The sequence below is a fragment of the Chlamydotis macqueenii genome, chromosome 10 (assembly GCF_036417535.1).
Source record: "Chlamydotis macqueenii isolate bChlMac1 chromosome 10, bChlMac1.mat, whole genome shotgun sequence".
Lineage (NCBI taxonomy): Eukaryota > Metazoa > Chordata > Aves > Otidiformes > Otididae > Chlamydotis > Chlamydotis macqueenii.
In genome coordinates this window covers 6,560,597-6,587,612 of record NC_141565.1, presented here as the reverse complement: position 1 = coordinate 6,587,612, position 27,016 = coordinate 6,560,597, and the positions used below count along the sequence as shown (strand labels likewise).

Here is a 27,016-nt window from a genome sequence, read left to right as displayed (position 1 = left end):
GCAGTTTTGTGCCACGTTGCCCGTCTATCGAGCTGGCTTGTGGCCGTGGAGAGCATCGGGGCTTAGGCCAGGTGGGGGCTGCACACAGCGGGGGAAAGGGGCGAGAGCCAGCTCAGCCATTTCTCATCCCTGCTCCCTGTTGCTTTTTTAGACGCTGACAGGAGAAGAACTGAAGCTCCACGTGTCATCCAGCAACGTCGTACTGTTCAGCTTCAACCTCACAATAGGCACCATCATCCCGTCCCAGTCAGGATATGACCTCCACGTGTCAGACCTCCCCGTGGGCAACGGCACAGAGCACTCCGTAGGTTTAACTTCTGAAGAGGTCAAAAACCCACCAGTTGTCACCACACCTCTTTTGAGACCAGGAACAACAGGGAGGCTTTGTGGTCGGGTGACATCATCTCTGTGCTTTAGGACGCCAAGGGGATCAATGACACGATGATTGTGGAGTGGGACATCGTAGCTTTCAACGGCATCATTCACGCGATTGCAGAGCCGCTGAGGATCCCAGCGCCCGCCGCGCATCTTGGTCAGGTGAGCGTCTGGGGGCACGAATGGGGAAGGAAGGTGCTGAAACAGCTGGCGCCAGGCCTGGGAATGGGGACGAGGAAACTGAGTCATCCCAAAAGGACAGACCTCGTCCTCTCTGCTCTCCTGGCGTGGCTCGTTTCGGCCGGACTCCCTGCGGTCGCGCCGGGGAGAGCCGCAGTGGGCGGCCATGTGAGAGGTGCCATTGCCCTGCCAGGGGAGTGTGGTAACTGGGCCGCTGTTTTTCGATGCAGGTGAACGGGGTGGCACAGCCCTTGAGCTCCGTGGCTACAGGGACATTGTCAGCCCTGTGCTTTGCGCTGGTGCTGGCGGCTGGCGCCGGCGTGGCCTATTACTGCGTGAAGAGGCGGCGGCAGGAGCAGCAGTTCGGGTATTTCCAGGTAGGTGCGGGCCGGGGGAGCCGGTCACGGGGAGGGCGGGAGGATGGAGTCTAGGGGCGCGCGGATCAGCCATGGGCTGCCCGGCGGCACCAGGGGCTGTGGCGGCGGGGCCAGCCACGCGTGGGCGCGGCGTCTCGGCCCGGGTGGAGGGGAGCGAGGGGAAGGGGCGCTGAGGGGAAGGCGGCTCCGCCCGCGCCGCAGGGGGCGCCCGAGGGCCAGGCCCACGCCGGGGGTACGGGTGGGAGGGGCGCGCGGCCGCCCTAGGCCCCGCCCCCGGCCGCTCCGCCAATCCCGCGCCTCCCCTTCCAGGCCGATCTCCGCGAGGAGGAGGAGGAGGCGGCGCCGCAGGAGGAGCGCGCCGGGCCGCGCGCCGCCAAGCCCCGCCCCCAGCGGCCGCTCGTCGCCATCCCCAACCCGCTGTTCGGCGGCCACGCGCCCGACTACGAGCCGCTGCACGTGAGCGCCCCCCTCGCCCCCTCCCCGCTCCCCCGCCCCGCGCTCCTCCCGCGCTCACCCCGCTCTCTCCCGCAGGACGCGCTGCTGGCGGACGCCGACACCCGCGGGCCCCTGCAGTGAGGGGCCGCGCCCCGCCGCGCCGCGCGGAGACCGTTAAATAAAGAGCTCAGAGCCACCGGTCCTGCCTGCGCCGCTCAGCCCCGACCCGCGCTCCCCGCCCTCCCGCCCACCGCCCCGCGGGTCCCTGCCCCCTGCGAGTCCCCCGGCAGACGGGGCCTCTGGCGCGTTCTCGCCCCCGGGCCAGCACCCGTCTTGGCAGGGCCCCCCCACCCAAGGGGCTCTGGCCGTGCCCCCCCGCCCAGGCCGTGTGCCCCCACCACCTCCAGCACCGAGGGCTCGGTTTGACCAGCCCCGGCCCAGTTACTGTGCGACAGCCCCCGGGGGACGCCAGCCCCCGCCATGGTCAGGTACCAGTCACACCGGTCAGTCGCCGTTCCTTTTCCTCCGTCCCGCTGCCCCCTGCCTGCACGGCGGCCGTGAGGGGCACAAACCGCTCCTTGCTGGACGCCTCGGGCCCGGGCTGCGTCCCCCCCCAGGCTCTTGGGCCTGCACCCCTGGACAGGCAAGCGGAGAGCGATGAGCAGCACCCTGCAGCGAGCTGGTTAGTCAGTCAGTTACTGCATGCACTGGCGTTTATTGAGCTGTCACACCACACACAGCACAGAGATGTCCAATGCCACAGCACCATTTGAGTGCAGCCATTTGAGTAGAGCAGCTGCGTTAAAGCCATGGGTCAGGCCGCCGAGCTGAGAGCACGGCATTTTGGAAGTCTGCCACAGGCTGGCACACGGCACAGAGACACGGGAGCGGCAAGGGACAGACTGACAGGCCAGCCTGGCACGCGGCCGGGGAGGAACGTGCGGGAGAAGAGACGCGCGTATGTGTGTATCTCACAGAGAGCTGTGCACACTCACGTGTTGTACTTCAGCACCTTTCTCTGAGGAGTTTCCTGGCAGAGGGTCCTCCACACCCACCTGGTTCCCCTCCCTCAGGTGCCACTGCCCCCGCCCCAGCGCTCGGCCCCCTCAGCAGTTGCTGCGGCCCAGTGCTCACAAAGCAACCTGTGCCTGCCCCGTGCCCCTCCCCGAGCCCCCTGCCGAACCCCCAGCCCATGCCCACCGCATAGACACACTGTGCATCCCGCAGACTCCTCTCACACACTCTGCAGCTGCTCGCCCATTTCCTTGCTTGCTCAAGTGCATCCACTCTCCCCCCTCCCCCAACCTGTCACCTCAACACTGACTGCCCCCTCACTCTTGTCATCTGCAAATGATGGGGGGCGGGGGGACGGGGGCAGCAGCTCAAGGCAATGATACACAGGCACCACGTTGTGTCACCGAGTCCTGCAGGCCACACCTCAGCTCCCCCCAGTTTCCACTGTAACTCACAAACCCACGAGTCCACGGCACCAGGAGGAGGATGAGGTATTTTTGAGAACACAGGCAAGATGGTAGATCCCCCCATTCCCATGCTAAGCCCAAAACGCAGACGCAGAAGGCAGCATATTACCCGTCCCGCTCAGACAGCAGCTGTTCACCCGCATTCTCTCGAGCAGCCCCGTCAGAGCCTGCTGCCAGGTCAGGGAGTGCATGTACTGCTCTGTGTTTATGATCCGAATCTCCGTCTCCAGTTCAGGAACGATGGCTCCAGTCCTCCAGCCGTGACGCAGCATGAGGTCCTAGAGGTCGGAGTGAAAAAACAGCCAAGAATTCAACATAAGGACTGAAAGGCAAACACAGCCCTGTTTCCTAGAAGTGGTCTGTTCCATCACAGATTCTCAGGGGACAGGCATCCATGGCCCGTGCCAGTAACAGCCCTCTCCTGGCCACCACGATCAGCTGCGTGAAGCATCTAGAAATGTGAGATTCACACAAACTGCTCTCAAATTCACAGAGCAGCAGCTGTTCTTTACCCACAGAAAGAACTTCAGGAGCCCTTTCTCCACTGCTTGCTTCTGCCTGACTGCGGAGTGGGGAGCCTTACGTATCCTGTGCGGGCCCTGAAGCCACAGCCTGCAGAGTACCCAGCACAGCGTAGCTGAGAGCTGAGCACTCAGATGAGGGCCCTGCCTTGCACTCCAAAACAGCTGCAACCACAACAGTCACACCAGCTCGCTCCCACCTCGCTGGAGAGCAGAGACCACCTCAACTTACCGCAAGGTCACTGTACAGATGGTCGCCAAAGTAGAGCACTTTGGACCCCCGCCAGCCTGTCAGCCTCAGAAAATCAAAGAGATTGCCCTGCAAGTAAAAGGAGCACACAGAGAAACGTGGTTACAGGCCAAACACCGCCGTCCCCACCGCATGGCACTGGGCAGCCACCCCAGCAGCGCTGTCAATGCAGCCGAGCGTGCCACCTTCTGCATGCAGACGTGAGCACTCTCATGAGACGTCAACCTGCTCACTCTACCGCCACCCAAACCCAGAGATTCCTGTCCTTCCCCATCTTATCTCACTTTCTTCCCATGTGACAACCTCCCTGTATATCCCTCAGCTTTTCTCAGGCTACAGAAAAAGGCAGAAACGCTTCCAAACCCAACAGGCAATGCAGGGGCAGTTCTGTCCCCTCATCAGCCTCCCACTACCCCCTCAGCCTCCCACCCCCTCCTCGGCCTCTGTCCTGGTTTCAGCAGGGATGGAGTTAATTTTCCTCTCAGTAGCCGGTGTGGTTTGGATTTTCTGTGTGAAGAATGTTGATAAAAACACTCTGACGATACGAGTTGTTGTGAATGAGCCCAAGGGCACTGTCTGGCTTTCCAAGTCTCGTTAACGTGCAGATGCGGGAAGCTGGGCAGAAGACAGACAGAACAATTGATCCAAACTGGCCAAAGAGAGTATTCCATGCCATAAACGTCATGCTCAGTATGTAAGTGGGGGTTGCCCCTGGGAGGGGGCAGTCTTTTCTGCCATCCATTCCATTCGGGTATCCGTTTGGGCGCCCTTGCATCCCTTTCTTCTCTCTTGCTTGCTGGCATCGTTCCCTCTACCTGGCCAGCTTGCTCTCCTCGCTTTTGCTTGCTGCTCGGTGTCGTTCCTGTGATCGCTGCTCAGGACAGGCTGTGGCAGTCATTCGGACAGCGGGTGGTGAGAAATCGTACATTGTTCATTTTGTATATTTTGTATATATTAATATCCTTACATTCTGTTAGCTTTGTAGATTTTTAGTATTTTAGTAAACTGTTTTTATCTCAACCCACGAGTTTTCCTTTCTTCCCAATTTCTCTCCCCCATCCCACTGGGTAGGGGGAGGGTGCATGAGAAAGCGTGTGGTGATCTGGGCTAAACCACCACAGTCTCCAACGCCCTCCTCAGCCTCCCACCCCTCCTCGGCCTCCCACTAGTCAGCCTCCCACTACCCCCTCAGACTCCCACTACCCCATTGGCCTCCCACCCCCTCCTTGGCCTCCCACCCCTCCTCAGCCTCCCACCATCCTCTTGGCCTCCGACCCCTGCCTCTGCCTCCCACTACCCCTCGGCCTCCCACCCCATTCCTCGGCCTCCCACTACCCCCTCAGCCTCCCACTACATCCTCGGCCTCCTAACTCCTCCTCGGCCTCCAACGACCCCCTCGGACTCCCACCCCCTCCTCAGCCTCCCAACCTCCTCCTCCTCAGACTCCCACAACCCCCTTGGCCTTCCACCCCCTCCATGGCCTCCCACCCACTCCTCAGCCTCCCATTCCGTCCTAGTCCTCCCACTACCCCTCGGCCTCACACCCCCTCCTTGGCCTCCCACACACTCCTCAGCCTCCCAGTAGCCCTTTCCCTCCCACCCCTACCCAGCCTTCCACTACCCCTTGGCCTCCGACCCCCTCCCCAGCCTCCCACTACCCCCCCGGTCTCCCACTACCCCCTCAGCCTCCCACCCCCTCCTTGGCCTCCCACGCCCTCCTCGGCCTCCTACTGCCCTCTCAGCCTCCCACCCCCTCCTCAGACTCCCACTACCCCCTCAGCCTCCCACTACTTTCTTGGCCTCCCCCCCGCTCCTCGGCCTCCCCCCCCCCCTCATTGGCACAAACCGCTCCCTGCTGGACCCCTCAGGCCCGGCCTCTCCCACCCCCGCCCGGGCTGCGTCCCCCCCAGGCTCTTGGGCCTGCACCCCTGGACAGGCAAGCGGAGAGCGATGAGCAGCACCCTGCAGCGAGTTGGTTAGTCAGTCAGTTACTGCATGCACTGGCGTTTATTGAGCTGTCACACCACACACAGCACAGAGATGTCCAATGCCACAGCACCGTTTGAGTGCAGCCATTTGAGTAGAGCCGCTGCGTTAACAGCCATGGGTCAGGCCGCCGAGCTGAGAGCACGGCATTTTGGAAGTCTGCCACAGGCTGGCACACGGCACAGAGACACGGGAGCGGCAAGGGACAGACTGACAGGCCAGCCTGGCACGCGGCCGGGGAGGAACGTGCGGGAGAAGAGACGCGCGTATGTGTGTATCTCACAGAGAGCTGTGCACACTCACGTGTTGTACTTCAGCACCTTTCTCTGAGGAGTTTCCTGGCAGAGGGTCCTCCACACCCACCTGGTTCCCCTCCCTCAGGTGCCACTGCCCCCGCCCCAGCGCTCGGCCCCCTCAGCAGTTGCTGCGGCCCAGTGCTCACAAAGCAACCTGTGCCTGCCCCGTGCCCCTCCCCGAGCCCCCCGCCGAAGCCCCAGCCCATGCCCACCGCATAGGCACACTGTGCATCCCGCAGACTCCTCTCACGCACTCTGCAGCTGCTCGCCCATTTCCTTGCTTGCTCAAGTGCATCCACTCTCCCCCCTCCCCCAACCTGTCACCTCAACACCGACTGCCCCCTCACTCTTGTCATCTGCAAATGATGGGGGCGGGTGGGTGGGGGGCAGCAGCTCACGGCAACTGATGTCTCCAGAGGCTGCACCAAGAGCTCTGCCTTCAACCGTCCCCTGCCTGTTCCTGCCTATCCATCTCCAGTGACAGCAGCCATATTACTCGTCTCCTCTCCTCTCAGTTCTGCTAAGACCTTCTCCCACCCAGCACTTGCACATCCTGCACATTTAACTACCAGCCACCTCCCAGCGGCAGCAGCTGGACAGACCAGTCTGTCAGGGAGCGGGATGGGGCTGAGCGCTGCTGGTACCAGTTCAGGGTAGGTAACACTGCTGGTGCTTTGTCATCCATGCTGCATTCACTGGTTGCCCAGTCAGCAACACTCTCCCGTCACAGTCCCCCTGCAGAACCACTCATACCACGGTACCCAGGGACATCGGGGCAGCTGCAGCCCTGACACACCTTGTCACACCTGACACACCTTGTCACACCTCACATGGGAGGCTGCCTAGTGCTCACCAAGCACCGGAGATGCAGGACTGCATTTCTGAGCCACTTCTTTCGGCACAGAGCAGGGAGCAGCAGCTTCCCACCAGCAGCACTGCCCCTCCATCTCACCTACTCCTACCAAGGACTCCCTGCAGCTCCCTGATGGCCCAGAACAAGCACCCATCCCCTGTCCAGTCTGCAACGTGCCTCAGGGAAAGGGTTGGAACCAGTGAAGGGGAAAAAAAAAAAAAATAAACACACCATCTACACACATATGTAAGTGTCAAACGCCCTTTAGTGGTAGACAGAGGTGCTGCTGGCTGAGCAGCCCGGCCCCACGTACAGACTGGCACTGGGCTGCTGCCCAGGGTACCTGGCCCTTCACCGGATGTGCACCATCTCCTCCAGGAAGGGGGTTTTCATGCAGCCGGTGCAGAGCTGGTCCATCCAGAGCGGAGCCTCGTGCTGCAGAGGGGTGCGCCGGGGGTAGAATGTGAAATTCACGTCGTAGTTCAGCAGGCAGCTGATGGATGCCATGTAGATGTCGGAGAAGCGCACCAGCCGTCGAGAGAAGTATGTGGGGTTGTGGAAGGTGCGGAAAATGCTTCCAAACTGGGGGTTGAACAAGTTCTTCGTCAGTGACCTGAGAGGAAAGAGATGATTGATAGCGCTCTGTAGATAAAAGGCCATGGTCACAGAGTCTTCCCCCTTCGATGCCTTAGTCCCACTCCCAGAAAACATTTTGGGATCACCCTAAGTATTCTCCCACCCAGGCCGTGATGCAGACCAGTCCCTGCGTGGTGAGACAATGGTGAATGTTCACCACACTCTTACTCTTCCTTGTTACCGTCCCTGTTACCAGCAGAGATCCACCCAGGAGCTGCAGCAGCTCCTCCCAAGCTGCAGGACTGCACTGCTTCACCCCCCTCCAGACAAATGACACCAGGGAGGACCACAGGCCAACTTCTGCAGCACCACTGTCCCCAAAACAGGTTACAGAACAGACCCAGTGCAGGCCTGGCAGCTCACCTGATCTCCTGGCGCTCCTTCATCCACTCCAGCAATACTTGCTTTGACTCCGCATCCTGATACATCTGCAAAGACAGCAGCAGAAAGCACCACGTTGTGTCACCCAGTCCTGCAGGCCACACCTCAGATCCCCCCAGTTTCCACTGTGACTCACAAACCCACGAGTCCACGGCACCAGGAGGAGGATGAGGTATTTTTGAGAACACAGGCAAGATGGTAGATCCCCCCATTCCCATGCTAAGCCCAAAACGCAGACGCAGAAGGCAGCATATTACCCATCCCGCTCAGACAGCAGCTGTTCACCTGCATTCTCTCGAGCAGCCCCGTCAGAGCCTGCTGCCAGGTCAGGGAGTGCATGTACTGCTCTGTGTTTATGATCCGAATCTCCGTCTCCAGTTCAGGAACGATGGCTCCAGTCCTCCAGCCGTGACGCAGCATGAGGTCCTAGAGGTCGGAGTGAAAAAACAGCCAAGAATTCAACATAAGGACTGAAAGGCAAACACAGCCCTAGAACAAAGGACTGAATTCAACAAAGGACTGAAAGGCAAACACAGCCCTGTTTCCTAGAAGTGGTCTGTTCCATCACAGATTCTCAGGGGACAGGCATCCATGGCCCGTGCCAGTAACAGCCCTCTCCTGGCCACCACGATCAGCTGCGTGAAGCATCTAGAAATGTGAGATTCACACAAACTGCTCTCAAATTCACAGAGCAGCAGCTGTTCTTTACCCACAGAAAGAACTTCAGGAGCCCTTTCTCCACTGCTTGCTTCTGCCTGACTGCGGAGTGGGGAGCCTTTACGTATCCTGTGCGGGCCCTGAAGCCACAGCCTGCAGAGTACCCAGCACAGCGTAGCTGAGAGCTGAGCACTCAGATGAGGGCCCTGCCTTGCACTCCAAAACAGCTGCAACCACAACAGTCACACCAGCTCGCTCCCACCTCGCTGGAGAGCAGAGACCACCTCAACTTACCGCAAGGTCACTGTACAGATGGTCGCCAAAGTAGAGCACTTTGGACCCCCGCCAGCCTGTCAGCCTCAGAAAATCAAAGAGATTGCCCTGCAAGTAAAAGGAGCACACAGAGAAACGTGGTTACAGGCCAAACACCTCCGTCCCCACCGCATGGCACTGGGCAGCCACCCCAGCAGCGCTGTCAATGCAGCCGAGCGTGCCACCTTCTGCATGCAGACGTGAGCACTCTCATGAGACGTCAACCTGCTCACTCTACCGCCACCCAAACCCAGAGATTCCTGTCCTTCCCCATCTTATCTCACTTTCTTCCCATGTGACAACCTCCCTGTATATCCCTCAGCTTTTCTCAGGCTACAGAAAAAGGCAGAAACGCTTCCAAACCCAACAGGCAATGCAGGGGCAGTTCTGTCCCCTCATCAGCCTCCCACTACCCCCTCAGCCTCCCACCCCCTCCTCGGCCTCCCACCCCTCCTCAGGGGCACCATCATGCAAGGCTTTTGGAGTCAGGAGCACTGAGGCTGTTCTCACATCACTGACCACCATCTCAGCCTGAAGGATTAACACCACCCACACGCTCACAGGAATTGCTTAACCAAGCCAAAAAGCCAGGCAGCTTGGGCAGGTTCACAGCTAAGTAAAACAAACCAAACCCCAAAGCACCAGCTACAGCACAGCATGGAGCAGCTTTCAAGGCTTTCCAAACATCCATCCATGCACAGAGGAGACTTCAGGGACTCCCCTTCCATCTCCACACAAGTTTTCCATGAGTCACAATAGAAACAAAACCCACTAGGAAATGAAAAGGCCCCGTCAACACCAGCAGAACAGACTGTGCCAGCTCAGGCAATCAGTGCGAACCTGGGAGCCACCCGGCAGCAATCGCTCCAGCGCCAGGAGAGAGCCAGCATGCTCACCCAACAGCGCTGGCCTGGACACAAAACTTCCGAACACAAGCCAGCTCCCACAACAGCCTGCAGCCCTGCATTTGGCCACTGGCAACATGCTGTATGCACTGCAAAGGGTGCCCACAGCCAGGGTGCTGGGCCTCCTGTCGCTGCAGCATCACTGGAGCTGTGCGAGCTTCCTGTAACAGCATGGAAACACACGGTCAGGCAGGCCCTGCATTTCTTGGACGTGACCTTGCTGCTGCTCGCTCAAGGGTTGCTCAGGAAGCCTCTGGTAGAGCAGGGAAATGGACCACAGCCTTGGGAGGAGGACGGTCCTTTTGCTGTGCTCTGGTCACCTCAAACAGCAAGGGACCTTACAACCAGGAAACACATGCTTGGACCTCCACTGAGCCACAGACCTGTTACGTGACCTCCAGGAGCTGGCTGTCCTCCTCCCCTGCTAAGATGGCAGACTAGGGGAGAGATGGGAGTACATACATGCCATAAACAGAACACACCACTTCTACCAGAAAGGAGGAACTAGAGGGCCATCACTTGAACCTCCCAATGCCGAGTGCAAAACACCGATCCCTGAGGTCCTGTTCATATGAGATACTGTGTGAGGGATCTCAGTGATGGTCCGTGTAGGGCCACTGTCAGGAATTAGAAGCTGCACACAGCTGTGAGAACACGACATTGGAGAGGGGAGCTGGGAGGGTTGTTATCTCGGAGAGGGGAGCTGGGAGGGTTGTTATTGAGCAGGATGTTGCTGCTGTCCAGCAGGGCACATACTCGGCAGGCCTTGCCGCATGTGCTGGCCACGCGTGCACCAACGCCCAGTCAGTACTCTGCCACTGAATCTGCTGAGGGGATAAACAGAGGCAGCTGAGAGCAGAGAGAGAGAGAAAGGACCCAGAGCTCACTCTATGAACAACAGGGGACGCCCTGAAGGTGCTGCACCTCCCTCCCTTCTCTGCTCTGACCCCGCTGATCATCGTCCTCCTGCTCGGCAGTGTCTCTGGCTTAGTCGGGGTGGTGAGACTCTCACAAAGGGAAAACAATACGCTGGTAACTGCTTATGCTAGGAACTGTAACTGCTTATGCTGGTAACTGCTTATGCAAGGCTATAACAGAGCAATAAATACTGCTGTGCTTTTAGATATCATATGTTGGGTGAGCTTTGTGCACAGGAATCCTACGAACCGGTTACAGATACCCACAGCACAACCGCCATACAGCTGTGCTTCAGGGGACAGCAACAAGTCAGCTCAGAGGCCTCAAGCAACATCACCAGCACAGCAAGGTCCATGGCCATTAACACTTGCCAGAAAGAGGCATATTGTGGTACTCCAAGAAATCAAAAATGCTGGGAACAGGGTAGACTACAACGAGGATACAACAGTCTGTCACATCCCAAGAACCACAGTTAGGCAACAACCTTGATGTCGTCAGATGAACATCATGGCGGGGAGAACTGCAGAGGACCCCAAAATCCTACCCATCCCTCCTTCCTCCCTCTTGGTGAGCAGCTTAAGGCCACAAGATATAGGTGGTCAAGAGCAGGATTTAATTCAGCAATAAACCCCAAGGCTGAGGTGCCCCTTTTCTCCTGAGGGAGCTGCTAACCCATGGGAAGTTCGCCCATGGGAGAGAGGATTTGTATGAACTCTACTCGTATGTTCCCAGCTCCTAGCTCTTGGCAGAGGATGGGATGCTAGTTGACAGACCCACCAGACAGGCCAGAGGCTTCCCAACAGCACTACTCAAGGACATGACCTACTTTTCTACCACAGGTCAGGTCCCAGCTACTTGACCGTGATCTCACTAACAACTTCTTCCCGTGGGACTGGACAGCTCACATAACCAAGAACAAACCGTCCTAAAGCCAGGGGCAACTTGTTCTCAGGGGACAGACCAGCTGAGAGGAGAACACCCCAAGGCAGCAAGTTCACCAGAGTAACAGCCCATCCTTTGGACATGCTTGTCCTTCAGGAAAGGGGAGAGAGACAGGAGCCAGGTTTGTACCCTGTTTGATCACTCTTGTTTCTCTATTCTGTCTTCCACAAGTCCACATCCTCCAGCCTTATGAAGGATGACTTGGAGTGAGGTGTGGACTATCTTTGCATACCCATCAGACTGCAGAGGACTCTGCCTTCTTACCCTGAACTACCACACTCCCAGGACAAGAGTTTCAGGACCAGGACATCTGAAAAGCTAAGGGAAAACTGCACTATTGGCCACACTGGACAATGTCAGAGCAGAGCTCCTTTGGTGAAGGTTTCATTGTACACCAGGGCAGGGGGCATTCACTGACCCCTGCTACACATGCAGAGAATGTTTCCCTACTACCCCTTCTCACACAACAGCGGTAGGGGAAAACTCAGCCTGGCACAGACAACTCAGCACAGGTCCTCTCGGGAAGAAAGGCAAGCACCCAACACCCCAAGTTAACTGGCCTTGCTCTGCCTTTTCTCCCCTTGTCCCTGTCCCTCCACTTCTAATCGAAGCCCAGCTGAGCCGGCTGGGATACATCACTCCCTTTACCTACATGGAGCTGGGCAGGAAACTGTTTCAGAGCTGCAGTCAAAAAGCTTTCCTACCAGGCAGCTCTGTTATACCTTAGCTCAGCTCTGCCTCCTGCCACTGTGAAAAGCTGTGATTGCCAGGAGAGCAGCCTTTCTGACATCTGGCATGAAGCATCTCTCACTGTTCTCAGAGGTCAGTGTATTGCAGGCTGACAGGCAACACAGGCCTTGGCAGGGCTTTCTGATATAGGAAAAGAGCCTTTATTCTGCTGCTTACATCCCAGCGGAAGCTGAAAGGCTTTTCAGAGGGACGCAAATCACAAGGCTGTTGCTACACAGCATGCCAAGAGACATGCCGAAAGCATTCGGGGGGACAGTGTCCTCCCGGTTCAGCCAGAGCTCCCTGCGAATGGACAGAGGACATCTCTTGCTGCCACCAGCCAGCGCAGCATAGGGCCTACAGCACGTCTTCCTACGAATGCCCTCTCACCATCACAGCAGCTCTTTTCAAGGACTTCCATTTTTTACTTTTCAAACGTCAAACATTCACAAGTGACTTACAGAAAACCTATAATGTTTCCCTATCCTGACTAAGCAGATTTTCCTGTTTTTCAGTGACTCCCAGGCTTTTCCAGTGACTTCCAAAACTGCAGGTGTTATATAAGATCCCACCATTTCAGACTCTTGCTTCATATCTCTTATGCACCCATTCACTTTACCTCTTTGTAGATTTTTCCTTTCTCCAGCTGGTTTATTTTGTCCCACTGCAGTGAGCCTTTATCATCCAGTTTTCGAAAAGGTCTGGAAAAAAAGGGGGGGGAAGATGTCAACTTCTTTTGAATTTTAGTGATTGTTACCCAGCAACCACAACACTTGAATCAGAAAACTTGTTTACCTATGTGACAACTTACAATAAAAGCTCTACGTGAGAAGTGACCTTCTGGGCCTTCTGCGCTATTTTCCCAGGGAAAGAGAAAATATGAGAGCGAAATATCTTTTCAAAATGCTTCAATTGGCTGTAACCATTTCATGCCAATATCCCTAACAACCCGTCTTGCTTTTCAGTTACGGAGAAGAAGAAAACAGTAATAATAATAAAGGGTCCCTCTGAAATGCTAAGGCCAAGAAGGCTTTGCCATGAAACACTTTGTGTGCTGTTCCAGACTCGCTATGCCCTAGCACAACAGAGAACATGGAATGTCTTAATAGGATAAAGCAGTCTGCAGAGCGGATGGAAAGCAGTCTCCTGCCGCTGACCCAAGTTGCCTCCTGTTGTTCCTGAGGGCTTGCCTGGTTAGCTTCCACTTGGACAGAAGAAACAAAACAAGGCTCAAGTTACTTGACTCCCATGAACATTCATGCTTGATGGGAACATTGCTCCCTCTTGGGATAGGAGTTCCAAACTGTGAGGTCTGGGATCAAAAGCCTTGGTACAAAGCCACAAGTAGAGTATAAATCTCATCCAGAAATACTGTATGATCCTGAGCTGCCTTAGGTCAGAAGGAGTCCAGCCTCCCACCGTGAACTCTACAGGCTACCCACACAAGAGGCTCCTCAACCATGAGTGGTCTCCAGTGCCCACCTGCATTTTCCCTCACTACAGCTCACCATCAGGAGGTTCCCCTCACCTTGGATGTATGTGCCCTGTCATTCCATTGGCCCACTGCATGAGTGGACCTTAGGCATCACGCAGCCATAAGGTTTTATCTCCTAGAGGGACAGATCATCTTAGCTCCAGGCTAGATCTGTACGACACTTCCCCAACATCCCACCTTTAGGAGGTTAGCACAGCTTATAAAGCCATTTCATAACTTTACTCCTGTTTATGCTACTGGCCTGGGAAACGGGAAGAAAATACATAAAGAGGAAAAAATAGACCTCTTCCTCAAAGGCAGTAATTCCTGGTCAGTCAGAAGTTGAAACAACAAAGCAGACACAAGTTCCCAAAGTCAATAATCCAAAGAGCAAAGCAAGGACAGCGGCTTGCCTATCAGCTAGTCCCTTGGCAGCTTCTAACTGACCACAAAACCCAGCTGCCACGTACAAAGGCTTCCAGAGCTGCCAATTACCAAACAGCATGTATCCAGTAACTAAAAAAAACCCAAAAACAAACACACAAAAAACCCAAACCACACCAATATTTGCTGTGGGGAACAGGAAAAGGAAAAATTTTGGCACACTCTCAAGACCTAGAGCCAAGAAATGGCCAGCTCTCATACATACCATTCCTTTCCTCTTTTCTTGCTGAAGATTTAAGTACATTATTACCTCTAAAAATCTAAGTTAAGCCCAGAACATGACAAAACTGATGAGACTTAAGGCAGTCAATTTTAGAAACGTGCTTTCTGCTTGGCACTACCCGTTCCATCCACTTATTCCCAGACTGATCAGTTTTCATCTCCTCAGAGAGTATCTGAGAGCGCAGCGGCAGGCTGGATGCCTCCTGGACCTAGACTATGCTTAGAAAACCGCTGCTCTTTTGGAAAGTAAAAGGAGCCTTTTACTCCAGGGATGGGGGCCCAAAACCTCAGGCCCACATGCAGCAGTGCAGCATTGCCCCAGGACACGTACTTCCGCCGATCAGTGAAGAAGTTGGGCTTGTCAGCTTGCACAATGACCATGTCAAATAAGTCCCGCCAGTTCTTGCCAACCATGTGTTTCATTCCTTTGTCCCTAAAGGCAAAGGAACAGAAAAGTTAACAGATGCAGTACTCTTTCACCCAACATTGCATCTTCACAGCCGTCTGTCCTAAATTTATTCTCATTTCAATAAAAGAGAAGAAAGCATAGAGACTTGTGAATCCCCCAAGCCTGTCTCATTGCATGGAGGACTGATGCGGCATTTTGACTGTTTCAAGCTGTCCCACCCTTTCTCCTGTACCATGGGAAGTCCAGGGAAGTCTGTGATGCAGCAAAAGCTGCTAGAAGAAATCCAAAGTGGCAGCTCTGTAACACTGTGGCCACAGCCTCCTATCTTCTTCAAAAAGTGAGAGTCAATGACATAGAGAGAGCTGTGGGGTGCAATGGTCACCACAACCGGTTCCCAGAGAGCATTCTCATGACTGTTGCCACAAAAACCTCTAGCATACAGTTTTCAGATGCTCACAGGAGAGACCGCACTGCACAGCTCTTTCTGTGCCGTGGTGACCCATCCATATGCAATAATGGTACTCACACAAAGCTAAAGGGACTGTTTGTAATGAGGAAGAGTTTCTTCTTGTGGTTCACCAGTCGGTTTAGCACAGCATAGATTTCATCCCCATGAAGAATATACTGTTCTATATCGGAATAAAATAGACATCATCAATCAAAAAAATTTTGGCATAAGTTACGACCACGTTTATTTAAAAACAAAACCAAACCTAGCCCCTATACCAATAGGGATGCAAAATGTCTGAGTTAGGTCCACCTCAGGCAGGCAGGTAATGAACCACTGCGGTGACAAAATGGCCTTCCTCATCCTCATCAATCCCATCTAGAGGGATGAGAAAGACTGAGGAACTGAAAAGGCTGGCAAAACAGAGGGTTGATACCAAACCCTCAGAAGGGACAGGCACAGCCACTCCAGGCTGCATCGCTACCAGGAACTTTCTTTCCCCAGAATGACCAGGAAGCCTTCCCAGATGGTGCCTTTGCATGTTCACATCATGCCAAGAACCATCACCCCTGGCTTACAGGCTGAAGGAAAACAGAAAGATAAGCAAAGAGGTAGCCATTTCCTCCATTAAAATAGATCCTCCACCTCAGCCAAAATACCACTTAGTTCTTAACGCCACTCCACCCCTTAGCTGCTTTAGGGCATGCCATGACCAAGTATTGAATTAATTTCTGTGTCCCTCTGACTCCCGTGACTGCGTTTAGAGCCTACAGAGTCATCTCACGAAGAACGCTACATAGTCAAGACACATCAAAATGGATTTGGCACCAGAGCTATACTTAACTCACCCATATCTTTTTCAATCCATTTGTACATCACTCCTTTCACGTGTACATCTCTAATAGCATCCTAAGGAAAAGGGCAGGGGAAAAAAGTTTCAGTTTTACATATGGCATTCCTGTTTCCCAACATGCACACCCACTGCCACCACTGAGGACCAATACAGTAAAGACACATCCCCTCTTCTTGCGGAATGAACCAAAGCTACATTAATGCTAAGCAGAGGACCTTGTACAGCAAGGCTCACCAACATACCAAGAACAAGAACACAGTGGCTAGCTCAGCTGATGCAGAACAAGGGGAAAAAACCTCAAAATCTATCCATGAAAGCACAGTCTCCTCCCTGTTCCTGGAAACCAGTACATGTTAACATACTGTTACCAAGGCAATCTGTGCAACTCCAAAACCATTTACTGCCCCAAAGCTGCACTGGCTCAGACACCAGCTGACTTTTCTTTCTCTCTATGCCTGTGGAAGCTCTTCAAATTTGACCCAAAGGACAGGAGCATGGAGGTGAACAGCAGCAGAAGTGAGCATCTGTGACTCCAAAACGCTGCTCACAAACCAAGGAGGGCTACAGCTCCTTGCCCCAGATGGCCAGTGGGCACAGGCAGAGCAGAAGCTTCTGCTAGGAGGGTGAGAGTTTCTTTTTCCAAAACAGAGCTGCCCACTTTTTAAGAGGGAGGCAAGTTAAAACAGATATTGTCAAGGGCATCCAAATATCCTGTATTTTCCAGGCCAGAGGCCAAGATGTAACACATTTTTGGACACACCCAACTAAGATTCTTCCCAAGTCTCCATCTAATGAGATATTCCAGATACACAAAACCATTTCCAGAGTAGTAACACATTTTGCAGCATTTGCACATGCAAATGCTTGTTTTAATGATACCTATTTTATCCCTGACAATTTAGACAAGTAAATAAATACTGCCTTTCCCCAGGACCCTTAAATCATAGAATAGTTTGGGTTGGAAGGGACCTTTAAAGGTCATCTAGTCCAATTCCTGGTACATTATGTGCGCTCCTCTGGGATTGCCCTTCAAACTGGATTCCCACACTTGTCACTGACATTGCTACGGTGACACTTGCACACAACACTACAGTCACCTGGTCTCACGGCAGTGTTGGTGAAACCTGCTTGTCACCCCAAAAATAATTTCTTTCAAAGTCAAGAGAGAACCAGAATTTATAACTTAGATGAAGGATGATGAAAGAGGAGGCAGCACCTCTTCAAAACAAAGTTTTAGGGGTTCCTTTCCACCATGTGGACTTGAATGGTAAAAAGGCAGAGCTCACATTTCATTCAGCAAGAAACTGCCTTATTGGAAAGAAACTGAACAAAAAGCAAGAGCAATAACAGGAAAACAACTTTCTCTTGACCAGCACTGGCACTAAAAGCAAGTAACACTTTGAATTTATGTCAAAACTACCTTTGCAGAGCAGAAAGATTCCAGTGTGCTCCTTCTCTAACCCCCTCCCTCTCCAAAAAAGCAAAAGAAAAGAAAAAGAAAAAAAAGAAAGAAAGAGAAAGACTATAAGGTTCTTGCAGTTAAAATCTTGGTAGCCTGGAGAGGTGTCAAACAGGGCTCAAAAACTCCTCCAAAGTAAAGCAGGGTAGACTGTACAATCTCATTCTCAAATCTGAAGCGACCCAACTGGTGTGACGGGACTGCTGGGTTTACAAGTCAGCATCAACCGTTTCCCTTGCCTCAGGGTCTGCCCTTTTGACTCAGCGCAGTGTCTCTAGCACTCAACCTGCTCCCAAACACACAGCACTGCGTTCAGGATTAGCACTAAGAATTACAGAAGAGTGTCATGTTTAGACATGTCTTAAGCCTCTGCCAGCCTGTGTTGTAATAACAGCCGGGGCTACGCAAGCCCTCTCAGACACCTGTCTGTGTAGGCACAGAAGATCTCTGTGCTCATGTCTGCAGACCATTCATTTGCACTTGCACTCAGGTACTGCAAAGCGATAAGTTTTGCAAAAATATTTGTTTATCCTCATTGTACAGAAAAAAAGCAAGAACTCCTCTGCTGAGAGCACAGGACAGTCCCTACCTTTTCAGTATCTGTTTCAGGCATTGGCACAGATTTTCTGTTGGAGCTCTCTTTTTTATCTCAGTCACTCGTCAGGAATAACCACATCCCTCAGCAAAGGATGCAAAGACAAATGCCAGGATCAGTACTCAGGAGTTTTGGGCCTTGAGTGCACCATTTGCCCTATATTGAGTACATGTTAGGCTATGGCAACCACCCACCTGCTCTAAGATTTCAGTTAGGAACAAGGTAATTTTGACCTCAAAAGAAGGCTCAGAAGACACTCTTGACAAAAGGCCTCAGGATTTAGCTGTGTCCCCTTTTCCTCACCTCAAGAGTGAAAACAACTACAACTAACATCCACAAAACATGTTAAGGTCTTGTGGGAAACTGGCTGGCATTGCTCTTATCAAGCACTAACAGAAGGTCAGAACGTAAGCTGTAATCCTTGGCTGCAGCAAAGCTGAGAGGGTGGATCCTTATCACAAAAGAAGCAGCACAGATGTGGAACTCTATTTCCTGCACAAGAAAACTGAACAGTGTATGTATGGACAGCTACCAACAGATGAGCATAAGATTCCCACAAGGTCCAAATAAAAAACCCCTCTCCATGACAAAAGGCATGCATTAAGGTTTGGCTACCAGGGAACATGCATCATCTGTCAACAGAAGTCACCCAAGGCAGAAATCTCAAGAACTGACATCTAGCCTACAGCAGTAACTAGGAAGTCAAACAGTACCCGCTAACAACACCGATGATCCAATGCAGCCCCTTTCAAACACCAGGAGTGAAGCTGGAGGGCACAGTTAGCACCTTGGAGTAACTGGCTCTTGAAAGCTACAGTCACTCACTGGAAAACACCCCAAAAGGATCAGACTACGCTGCAGCTGCAAAGGGAAGGGGTGAATTCTCAGAGCGGGCAAGGGCAGGTGTTTCACAACAACTGCTGTGTAAAATAGACCATGTGTTTGGCACATGGTCAGACCAAGCCTCTCTGAAAAATGAGATATTAACACAAAAACATAGAGCTTAAAAGTCTGCAGAACCAGAAAACATTTACACAAGCTTTGTGACATATTCCCTACAGAAGGAGCATCAACCTAACCAGTCTAGGCACTTCTGTGAGAGATAAGGAACAGCAATACCAACTCTGTAGTGTAGACAGAAACCTATCATGTTCTGAAAACAGAGCTTTGCATGTTCCCTGGTAAGGCTTTAATGTAAAGGGGCAACAACACTGTCATATTAGTCTACTCACTAACAGCCCCTTAGGTTTGAGTACTGCAGAGCTCACTGGTGCTAACAAGCCAAAGAGCTCACAATTCTGCTGTGGTATGAGCTATGGCGCAGTTGATATTTTACTTACAGATATATCCTTGTAAAGATGCACCTGGTCAAACTCAATGCCATGAGTTATGAAGTAATCAATGACTGAAGAAAGCAGCGTCATTTCAGGAAGAGAAAAAATGTCCATAAACTGCTTAAGCGATGGACCCTGGAAAGCAAAAAAAAATAGAGGACACACATTAAACAAAAAATACTTAAAAAAAAAAAAAAAAAGGCAAAGCCAAACAAACTCATATCATCCAGTACCATCTGGAAGACATTCCAGGCTAACAAAAAGAAAAACACTACTGTGGAAAGTCCCAGGCACTCAGCAAGGAGTCCTCTCAGCCAAAACACTAATCTAATGCATTAACACTTGACAAGAGAAAGGCTTCTCCTTCACAGAAATCATTAAGCAAAGCCGTCATCGTTATTAACACCAGGGGGTGAAGGTGGAGGAAGTGGGGAGTCAGTCCTTGACACTAATTTTTATTTCAACCCCATGCCCTCTGCTTCCCACCTGGCCTCTTGGTATCACCACAGGTGCCAATGGACAATGCTGTGCTACCGAAGCTGGCCCTTGCTGGAGGTGCCCATTGATCATCTAAACTGGGCTGTGATACTGGACACATGGGCACCAAAGCTGCTCTAGCCACATTCCAGTGATGTTTCCCACAGCAATGCAAGAATCACTCCAACAAGCAGCTTGTCAATGCCTGCTTGCTCTTGAATTGCTACAGAAAACCCAGAGTGGGCACAGAGAAGAAGAAAAAGAACTTCAGCCCACCTAACAGTCAAGTGGAAATGGACAATTAAATCCTGAACAAGGAATAGCTCATCTTGCATTAGGAAAGACTGCAGCTCTCCCACACGTTTGCTATTTTTACTGCGTATCCATCACAAACCTATCAGCAGGCCAACAGCCAACTTTGGCCACAGAGAGGCCAGCCAGTCAAATAAAGCTTGTTTATGCAGTATGTACGATTCGTGCAGAGGGCTATGGTGGGTCTCACTGGCAAGCTGAAGCTGGAATCAATTTTTTCAATGCCAAAGTGCCAGATCAGCCAAGGGAACAGTTACTAAGCCATGAAAAGCAATCTGTGAAGCACACAGACCTCTCAGTGAACCGGTCACCAGAGGTGCTCTGGCAACCCAGTCACATCATGCCTGTGCATTTTGCCTGAGGCCTATTACCAAAAAATGCTGAGATCAAAAGCTATGTCAGTGTGCTAAGGGTTATATAACACCCACCCATCCAGCACAGGACAACTTGACCTACAGCAGAGGAAAACACAAAGGACATCCTCTGCTTTGATCGCACACGGTGGTGCTGCTTAGTGATACTGAACCCTTTCAATAGACTTTTGTCCATTTTGATGTGTGGTTGCTAAGGGAACGTTTCTCCCATGAGCAAAACCGACATTTCCTGAAAACATCCCTCATCTTTTTTTTTCCTGTTCAGGAATTCTGGGAAGCCCTTCTGCACAGCATAGCAATGACCTGCCCCAACAAGACCTTAAGCATAGAGGAGACAGTTAGATGTTCAATATTAATAGCAAAAACTTACCTTGTAAGTTTTGGTTTTGTGCCTTATGCCACGATTCTACAAGGCAAGTGCACCTCCTCTCCTCCCTTTAGTGGCCTCAACTTCCTTATAGCAGACATATTGACACAAGTCAGGATGAAAACGGGACCACAGTTTTAGAAAGAATGCTACATATGCTTTTTCCACAACACTCATAAGTTCCCCACCTTCACTACAGGCCACCACCAGTCTTGCCAGCAAAAGCCGTGCTAGTTGTGTTGTCTAACCCTAGGCAAGATCTGTGCCTACCTACTGCAGGTGTTGAGATGCTGGTAGCTGCCCATACACTCCTGAGAGCAGAGGATCAAAAAAACCCTTAATGGAGAATATTTACATGCTTCAGCTACATGAGTCCCACTTGTCTTATGCCTTGTTGCCTGGAAATCACTGACCTGGCAAACGTTCCTGTTATCCGTTCAGGTAGCAACGTCAGCATGGTAGACTAAGGAGGACAAGATCAAAGATCTCTGCTAAAGCCTCACTCCACACCAACTGCTGCTCACACCAGCAGTTATCTTAACCCAGATGCTTTCCCACTGAGGTGTTAGCAGCACAGGTGGAGCAGACATTACTGGATGCAAATGTGTTTAGTTGCATATACTTTCGTACTCTTTGAGATCCACCTATTAGTTTATGGTGTTCATTACATTATTAGGAGAGGAGATTAACCTCTTCGTGAAGAACAAGCTGCTATTCCTACTTCTGTGGCCAAATGTTATACCAAATTTTTCCAATATTAACTAGAGGAAAGAAGAAAGCACCTGGTACCTACAAAACAGCACAGAAAGGCACCTTGGCATGAGCATCTGGTCCTACAAAAGGCCACAACTCGAAGCAAATTTCATGTTAGCAATTACTTAAAAAGAAAGGTGAAATCATCTCACATTTGCCGGGAATGAGGAGAGTTGCACAGCATGAGGTGAATCGAGTGCAGTTTACAGACAGATATCAAATTCTAAACAGAAACATCCTATTTCAAAGCTGGAAACAACACTGAATTATAAACAGAGTATAGACTTATCCAGAAAGCAACCACTCAGATTAACTGTTCCCAAGAGAGAAAGAGAAATCAAAAAGTGACCTTGCTGGAGACTTCACACAGCAGACTCAAAGGGGTATTACCAGAGGAAGCCTGCCCTTCTCCTTCCAGCTTCCCCTAAGGCAACTGAACTAACAAAGGGCAAGAAACAAAGCAGTTCTGGGAGGAAAGGGATGCGCATGGCCCTGCTTGCCCACCGCACCACACTAGACACTTGAGGAAGAAAAATCTCTCCTAACTTCCTCTAGTTCAGACAACCAAGAGATTTCTATAGCTCCTATGGACATAATTTCAGTATTTTACTGTGACAGTAAGCTTTTCTGTCTAAAAAAAAAAACCCCTCAACACTCATGGATGCCAACCCTCTGAATCATATCCACTGAATAGGTTTGAAAAAGTGTGGAGGGGGCTCCCTTTGATGAATGAAAAAAAACCTACCCAAAGGGAGAAAGGCATTGTAAGCACCCTGCTGCCACACACACATACTCCCACACAACTCGCTGCAAACACCATCAGTGCAGGCTGCTCTGGTAGCTTGGGAGCTAGATTTCACCAAGAAACAAGCAGGGAACATCTCTCTATCACTTTCCACAGCCATTCAGCTCTAGGCCAACAGCCCTGGTGTTTAAGAATGCTTCGCAGATGGCTTTCACATGCTAAACTGCTAAATAACCTCTGGGGCAAATTCCCACTAGAACAAAAACACACACTGCAGCTCACTAGAGACTGAGCCTTTCAGCCTCCAAGAGAGGCTGGAGCCATTTACATGCTCACACAATTCACTCTGTTTTCCTAGCTGTTAAAAGAGCTGACGCAAAACAGCGGTAAAGGGCTTACAGTACCTTGCCATAGAAGTCACTCATCTGGTACAGGGGGATGTGCTGCGTACCACCGTAGAGTTCGATTACCTCTTCATCAGGCACTGGTTTGAGCCCTCTAGACACAAGACAACAGAAATAGTTTGTCAGTAATCACCAGTCTGCACAGAGCTACAAACTGCAGAGAAAGAGAAGATGGGACAAACAGGCTCCTTTCTAAAACTCACACGTTTCTCTTGCACAAAAGAGAGAGACAGAGAGCTAGGGCAGCCCCACGGTTTCTTAAGATTCACATAAAATCTCTCCCGAGACATTCTTCAGATACCTTGTTTGTTCCTTCAAGTTAATTGAGGGGCTTTATCCAGATTCCAGCAGAGTTCAGACAGAGGCTTCTCTCTGTATGCTGTCAATCTGCTGCCAGGACTGCCCCACCAAATCGGCCCCACAGCCTGACTTTGGCAGCTCTGGGTAACTGTAGGTTTGGAGAGGTGGCTTCCACAAGGTATATCACCATTAAACACAAAGGTGTAGGAAAAGAGCTTTCTGAAAATGAGGTTTCCTTCCTACTCAGTTTTCCTAAGCAAAACAAGTTCTTTGCTAAGATCATTCAACAGAGATCACTAGTTTTCCCCAAAACATCGTAATCACGGGTATGGCTATGAGCTGTCCCATTCGTGAACACCATGTAATCTGACTGCTGCAGGTTTAGCCTCTTGCACAATTTTTGACGGCTGTTTACTCAAGCAGTCAGCAACTTTCCCTTTCTCCTTTCCTATTCAACCATGGCACAGCCTCTCAGAAGTTAAAAGTTGCCTCAGCTGTGCTCAAAAGCAAAGAACAGTTTAGGAAAAGGACTCTTCAAGAAGAATAGTTAAAAATGGATAATAGGGGGAAAAGTTTAAATGCGTTTTAGCTAGAAATCTCTTTATGAAGCTGAAGTGAAATATGGGGCAGTACCAACCCCTCCTTCTACTGACCCCAAAGCTAGCACTCAAAGAAGGCAATTCTCTCTGATTATGAAACTCCCTTCTTAATATTCTTAGAATGTTTACTGTAACTGAAGCTTAACAGCAAAAGTGCAGGGTTCAAGAAAAAAAACACATTGGCTTCCACGCTCAGGAAATACAATACAGATTTACAGGAGCTTTGCTACTGTCTTACACACCAACTCCACTCCTCTTCAGGCCAAGGTTTTCTCCTAATCTCTAGTCTCACAACTGTTTGGAGAAAAGTCTGTTCTGCACTGTTTCAGCCACTTATTCCAAAGCACACCCAGCTCTCCTCAGAGAACAACAGAAGGAAAAACAGGACAACCTAGGCCTTAAACTGAGCCCAGATTCTGATGCATCATTACGTTACTGATATGTCTGCACTGCTTTATGTTTTTATTTGTACATCCAGACCACTCTCCTCTTAGCTTTGTGAGAAGGCAAAGCATACCGCTGCTGGGACACACTTCTGCCTGGAGAAGACCGGCCCGTATGAGAACCACATACAGAAGTGGTTTCCTAGTCCCTTCCTAGTTGCACTGTTTGCTCACAGACATTAACTCAGTTATGCTGTAGCTGCAACTCAGACATCATGCAGAGTACGTGAGCAGATGTGTCATTAACCATTACAAAAAGCTCCAGGTCTTCCCACCCACACTTCGCATGAAAAGCTTGAGAAAATTATCTCCCTGCAATTATATGCCAGGTAAGCATTTGAAGCAAGTGCAAACAGGATAAGCCAGACAAGACTGTGCTCTGCTCAAAAAAAAAAAAAAAAACAACAAACAAAAAACCAACCCATATGCCATGAACATACACTCAGATTTAAATCCACCCTTGCAAATGTGGGCATTTAGAAAACGATTTTGACAGACCTATACGCTGTCCCCAGCTGCACATAATGGAAAGCATCAATCTTCATCAGAAGACTCTGTGATAAAGGATAATTTACTGTTAGAATTAGGTAGGTTTACACTGAAACCTTAGTTTAGTTTCAGGTTCCACACAAATGACATTTAGAAAATAAAATTAGGTATAAACATCCCACATCTATGTACTTTAAGCTGCACTTACTCCTGAGCCACTTTTACACAGACTTATTCACACTGGGATTTTGGTTTTTTTTTTGACTCTCTGGCAAAAGATCATCTTTCTGTGAGCCAAAATACTACTGTCTGTTACACTCCAAAGTTAGTGGACAGGGGTGTAGTTGAAAAATGGAGAGAACAATGTTTCTGTGACTCAGACAGTCTCTTCTTATCTCCCTTCCAAAAGCGCACACATTCCAAAGGAGCTTTGTGTGCACAAGAGATCTATTTCTCCTCACGTTTATCTTAAGCAGAACTAAGTGGGCAAGTTTTGGTTTAGAGTGCAGCTGCACCCAGTCATTTTATTTACCCAAGAGCTCTCCCCTACACCACTTCTCTCCCTCCCCAACCGACAGTTAAGCAAGATGTTCCTGAGCACACCAGGTTGGAAATATTAGAGCTTTCTTTGCATTTTTTGTATCAGACTCGCCTATTCATGAGCCATCCCTTCTCCTCCATCCATCATTCTGAAGCTGTAACACAAGTTGTCGGGGCACAGAAAGCAGCCTCACACTAAACCCGCATCGCTCTGCAACTCGAGTAAGGACACAGTATCAAACTATTTGTGCTGCTTCTACCACAGCGCAAGGTAATTGGTTCCACAGAGCACTCACAACCTTCAGACATCATCCTTTATCACGACACCATTATCAGTGCAGTTTATTATACCGTGGGCAGACCTCCCACTAGTTTGTGAGGAGTGCAGGCAAATATCCTGAAAGATTTACTTAGGCACTACCCAGTTTTTCATGTGTTTTGCAAACTGTGATCCTGAGAAAAGAGAGCCCTCACCTTCTACTCACTCAAAGGGTGCTTTGCTTGGCTAGGCCTCTGTGTTACTCCGATATATCAGCCAGAGATTTAAACACAGAAAAAAAAAACTTCAGTTTCTCACAGATCTACTTCTTACTTTGTAAAGGCAGAGGCATGAGTGGTCTGCTGCCATGCTGTCACTCCAGTTAGGATGAAAGACACGGGAAAACTCTACATAATTGTTTTTTTTTCTTAATTATCTTTTTTTTCCACTGCTGGAGAACAGCACACACGCTCCAGCCTGTACTGCGGGCTTCCCTGAAATTGCTCAGAGCTCAACATAAGAAAAGTTACTACAGCAAAGCAACTTTCTCTGCTGTGCTCCCATCTGACTGCCCAGCTGCAGCAGCCAGCATTGCATCACTGGGCATCAGGCTTTCAGGGAATCGGTCCAAAGCACTGAAAAGGGTTAAAGCTAATGCTCGCACTTTGCTTGCTCATGCTCCTAAGAAGCATGCATCTCAAGTAGCTTGGATCTTTTTTCAGGCAGTCCTATTATTCGAGGTGGGGGGTGGGAAAGGCTTCCTAAAGCATTCTCCTGACAAGTCATTTCTATTATTAGAGTAAGACATAATGCCTCTGCTCCTGGCAAGTACTTGTAGGTGCAAGATTGAGGTTCGTTGTTTAAATTGCTTGAAAGACAGAAATGATCACACAAACAAGCTGAGTTATCTATTAAGAAGTTTGTGGAATTAACTGATTTTTAAATTGGCAAGGCTGTTTACCAGAGGTCTTTGCTAGAAGACCATGCAAACACAAAAGACATCTTTCTCTTGGAAAGTTTGTAAGCAAAAAGAACGCAAGCAATGAAAAGCACAGCGACTCAGACTATGTATTTCACTGGTAGTTTGGCGATCAATGTTATTTTAAGCAATGACAGAAAGCATTTCCACTAAAAACATAACACAATGGAAGAGGAAGCCCAGAAGACTGACCTTGGTACAGCTTACCTTTTGTACATCATAGTGAAGTCCACGGATGGCAAACCCTGGAATGTAGTCATACTTCCCAAGCCCTTCTGGATACTGGGAAGACAGACAGCAACATCGTTAGAGGCATAAGCATTGGGTTACCAACAAAATTATTTCACCTGTTGAGCTGGCTTAGTCCTACTAGTCCTCTCACCTCAGGCATAAATTGACCAAGGAAGAGGTGCACTTCATTTTGCCCCTTCAACAAAGAAAGTGGATGAACAGAGAAAGACATAAAGGATCAGGATCCCCCAAACTAGTTTCTCTTATGTAAG

At 50.7% G+C, this 27,016-nt stretch overlaps 2 protein-coding genes and 1 long non-coding RNA gene across 3 annotated transcripts in view; 1 reads left to right on the top strand and 2 right to left on the bottom strand.

Annotated features, from left to right (window-relative positions):
• Positions 1 to 1,563, top strand: part of STAB1 (stabilin 1) — a 57,660-nt gene extending 56,097 nt beyond the window's left edge. The window contains exons 65-69 of the mRNA XM_086755975.1: positions 152 to 304; positions 418 to 537; positions 786 to 932; positions 1,242 to 1,388; positions 1,464 to 1,563. Coding sequence (XP_086612101.1) covers positions 152 to 304; positions 418 to 537; positions 786 to 932; positions 1,242 to 1,388; positions 1,464 to 1,508 — 612 coding nt within the window. The 3' untranslated portion in view covers positions 1,509 to 1,563. The remainder of the gene's footprint in view (positions 1 to 151; positions 305 to 417; positions 538 to 785; positions 933 to 1,241; positions 1,389 to 1,463) is intronic.
• A 595-nt stretch (positions 1,564 to 2,158) lies between these two features.
• On the bottom strand, positions 2,159 to 4,599 carry LOC147599499 (uncharacterized). Its single transcript, XR_015259610.1, has 3 exons — positions 4,435 to 4,599; positions 3,602 to 3,688; positions 2,159 to 3,126 (listed from the first exon to the last, which is right to left on the bottom strand). It is a non-coding gene; the product is annotated as an uncharacterized LOC147599499 (long non-coding RNA).
• Positions 4,600 to 7,001: 2,402 nt separating this feature from the next.
• NT5DC2 (5'-nucleotidase domain containing 2) overlaps positions 7,002 to 27,016 on the bottom strand; it is a 29,218-nt gene continuing 9,203 nt past the window's right edge. Inside the window, exons 3-14 of the mRNA XM_086755527.1 lie at positions 26,721 to 26,795; positions 24,745 to 24,800; positions 22,905 to 22,998; positions 19,479 to 19,607; positions 16,080 to 16,140; positions 15,310 to 15,412; positions 14,706 to 14,807; positions 12,854 to 12,935; positions 8,723 to 8,809; positions 8,057 to 8,197; positions 7,754 to 7,818; positions 7,002 to 7,367 (exon numbers count right to left, since the gene is read on the bottom strand). Coding sequence (XP_086611653.1) covers positions 7,106 to 7,367; positions 7,754 to 7,818; positions 8,057 to 8,197; positions 8,723 to 8,809; positions 12,854 to 12,935; positions 14,706 to 14,807; positions 15,310 to 15,412; positions 16,080 to 16,140; positions 19,479 to 19,607; positions 22,905 to 22,998; positions 24,745 to 24,800; positions 26,721 to 26,795 — 1,257 coding nt within the window. The 3' untranslated portion in view covers positions 7,002 to 7,105. The remainder of the gene's footprint in view (positions 7,368 to 7,753; positions 7,819 to 8,056; positions 8,198 to 8,722; positions 8,810 to 12,853; positions 12,936 to 14,705; positions 14,808 to 15,309; positions 15,413 to 16,079; positions 16,141 to 19,478; positions 19,608 to 22,904; positions 22,999 to 24,744; positions 24,801 to 26,720; positions 26,796 to 27,016) is intronic.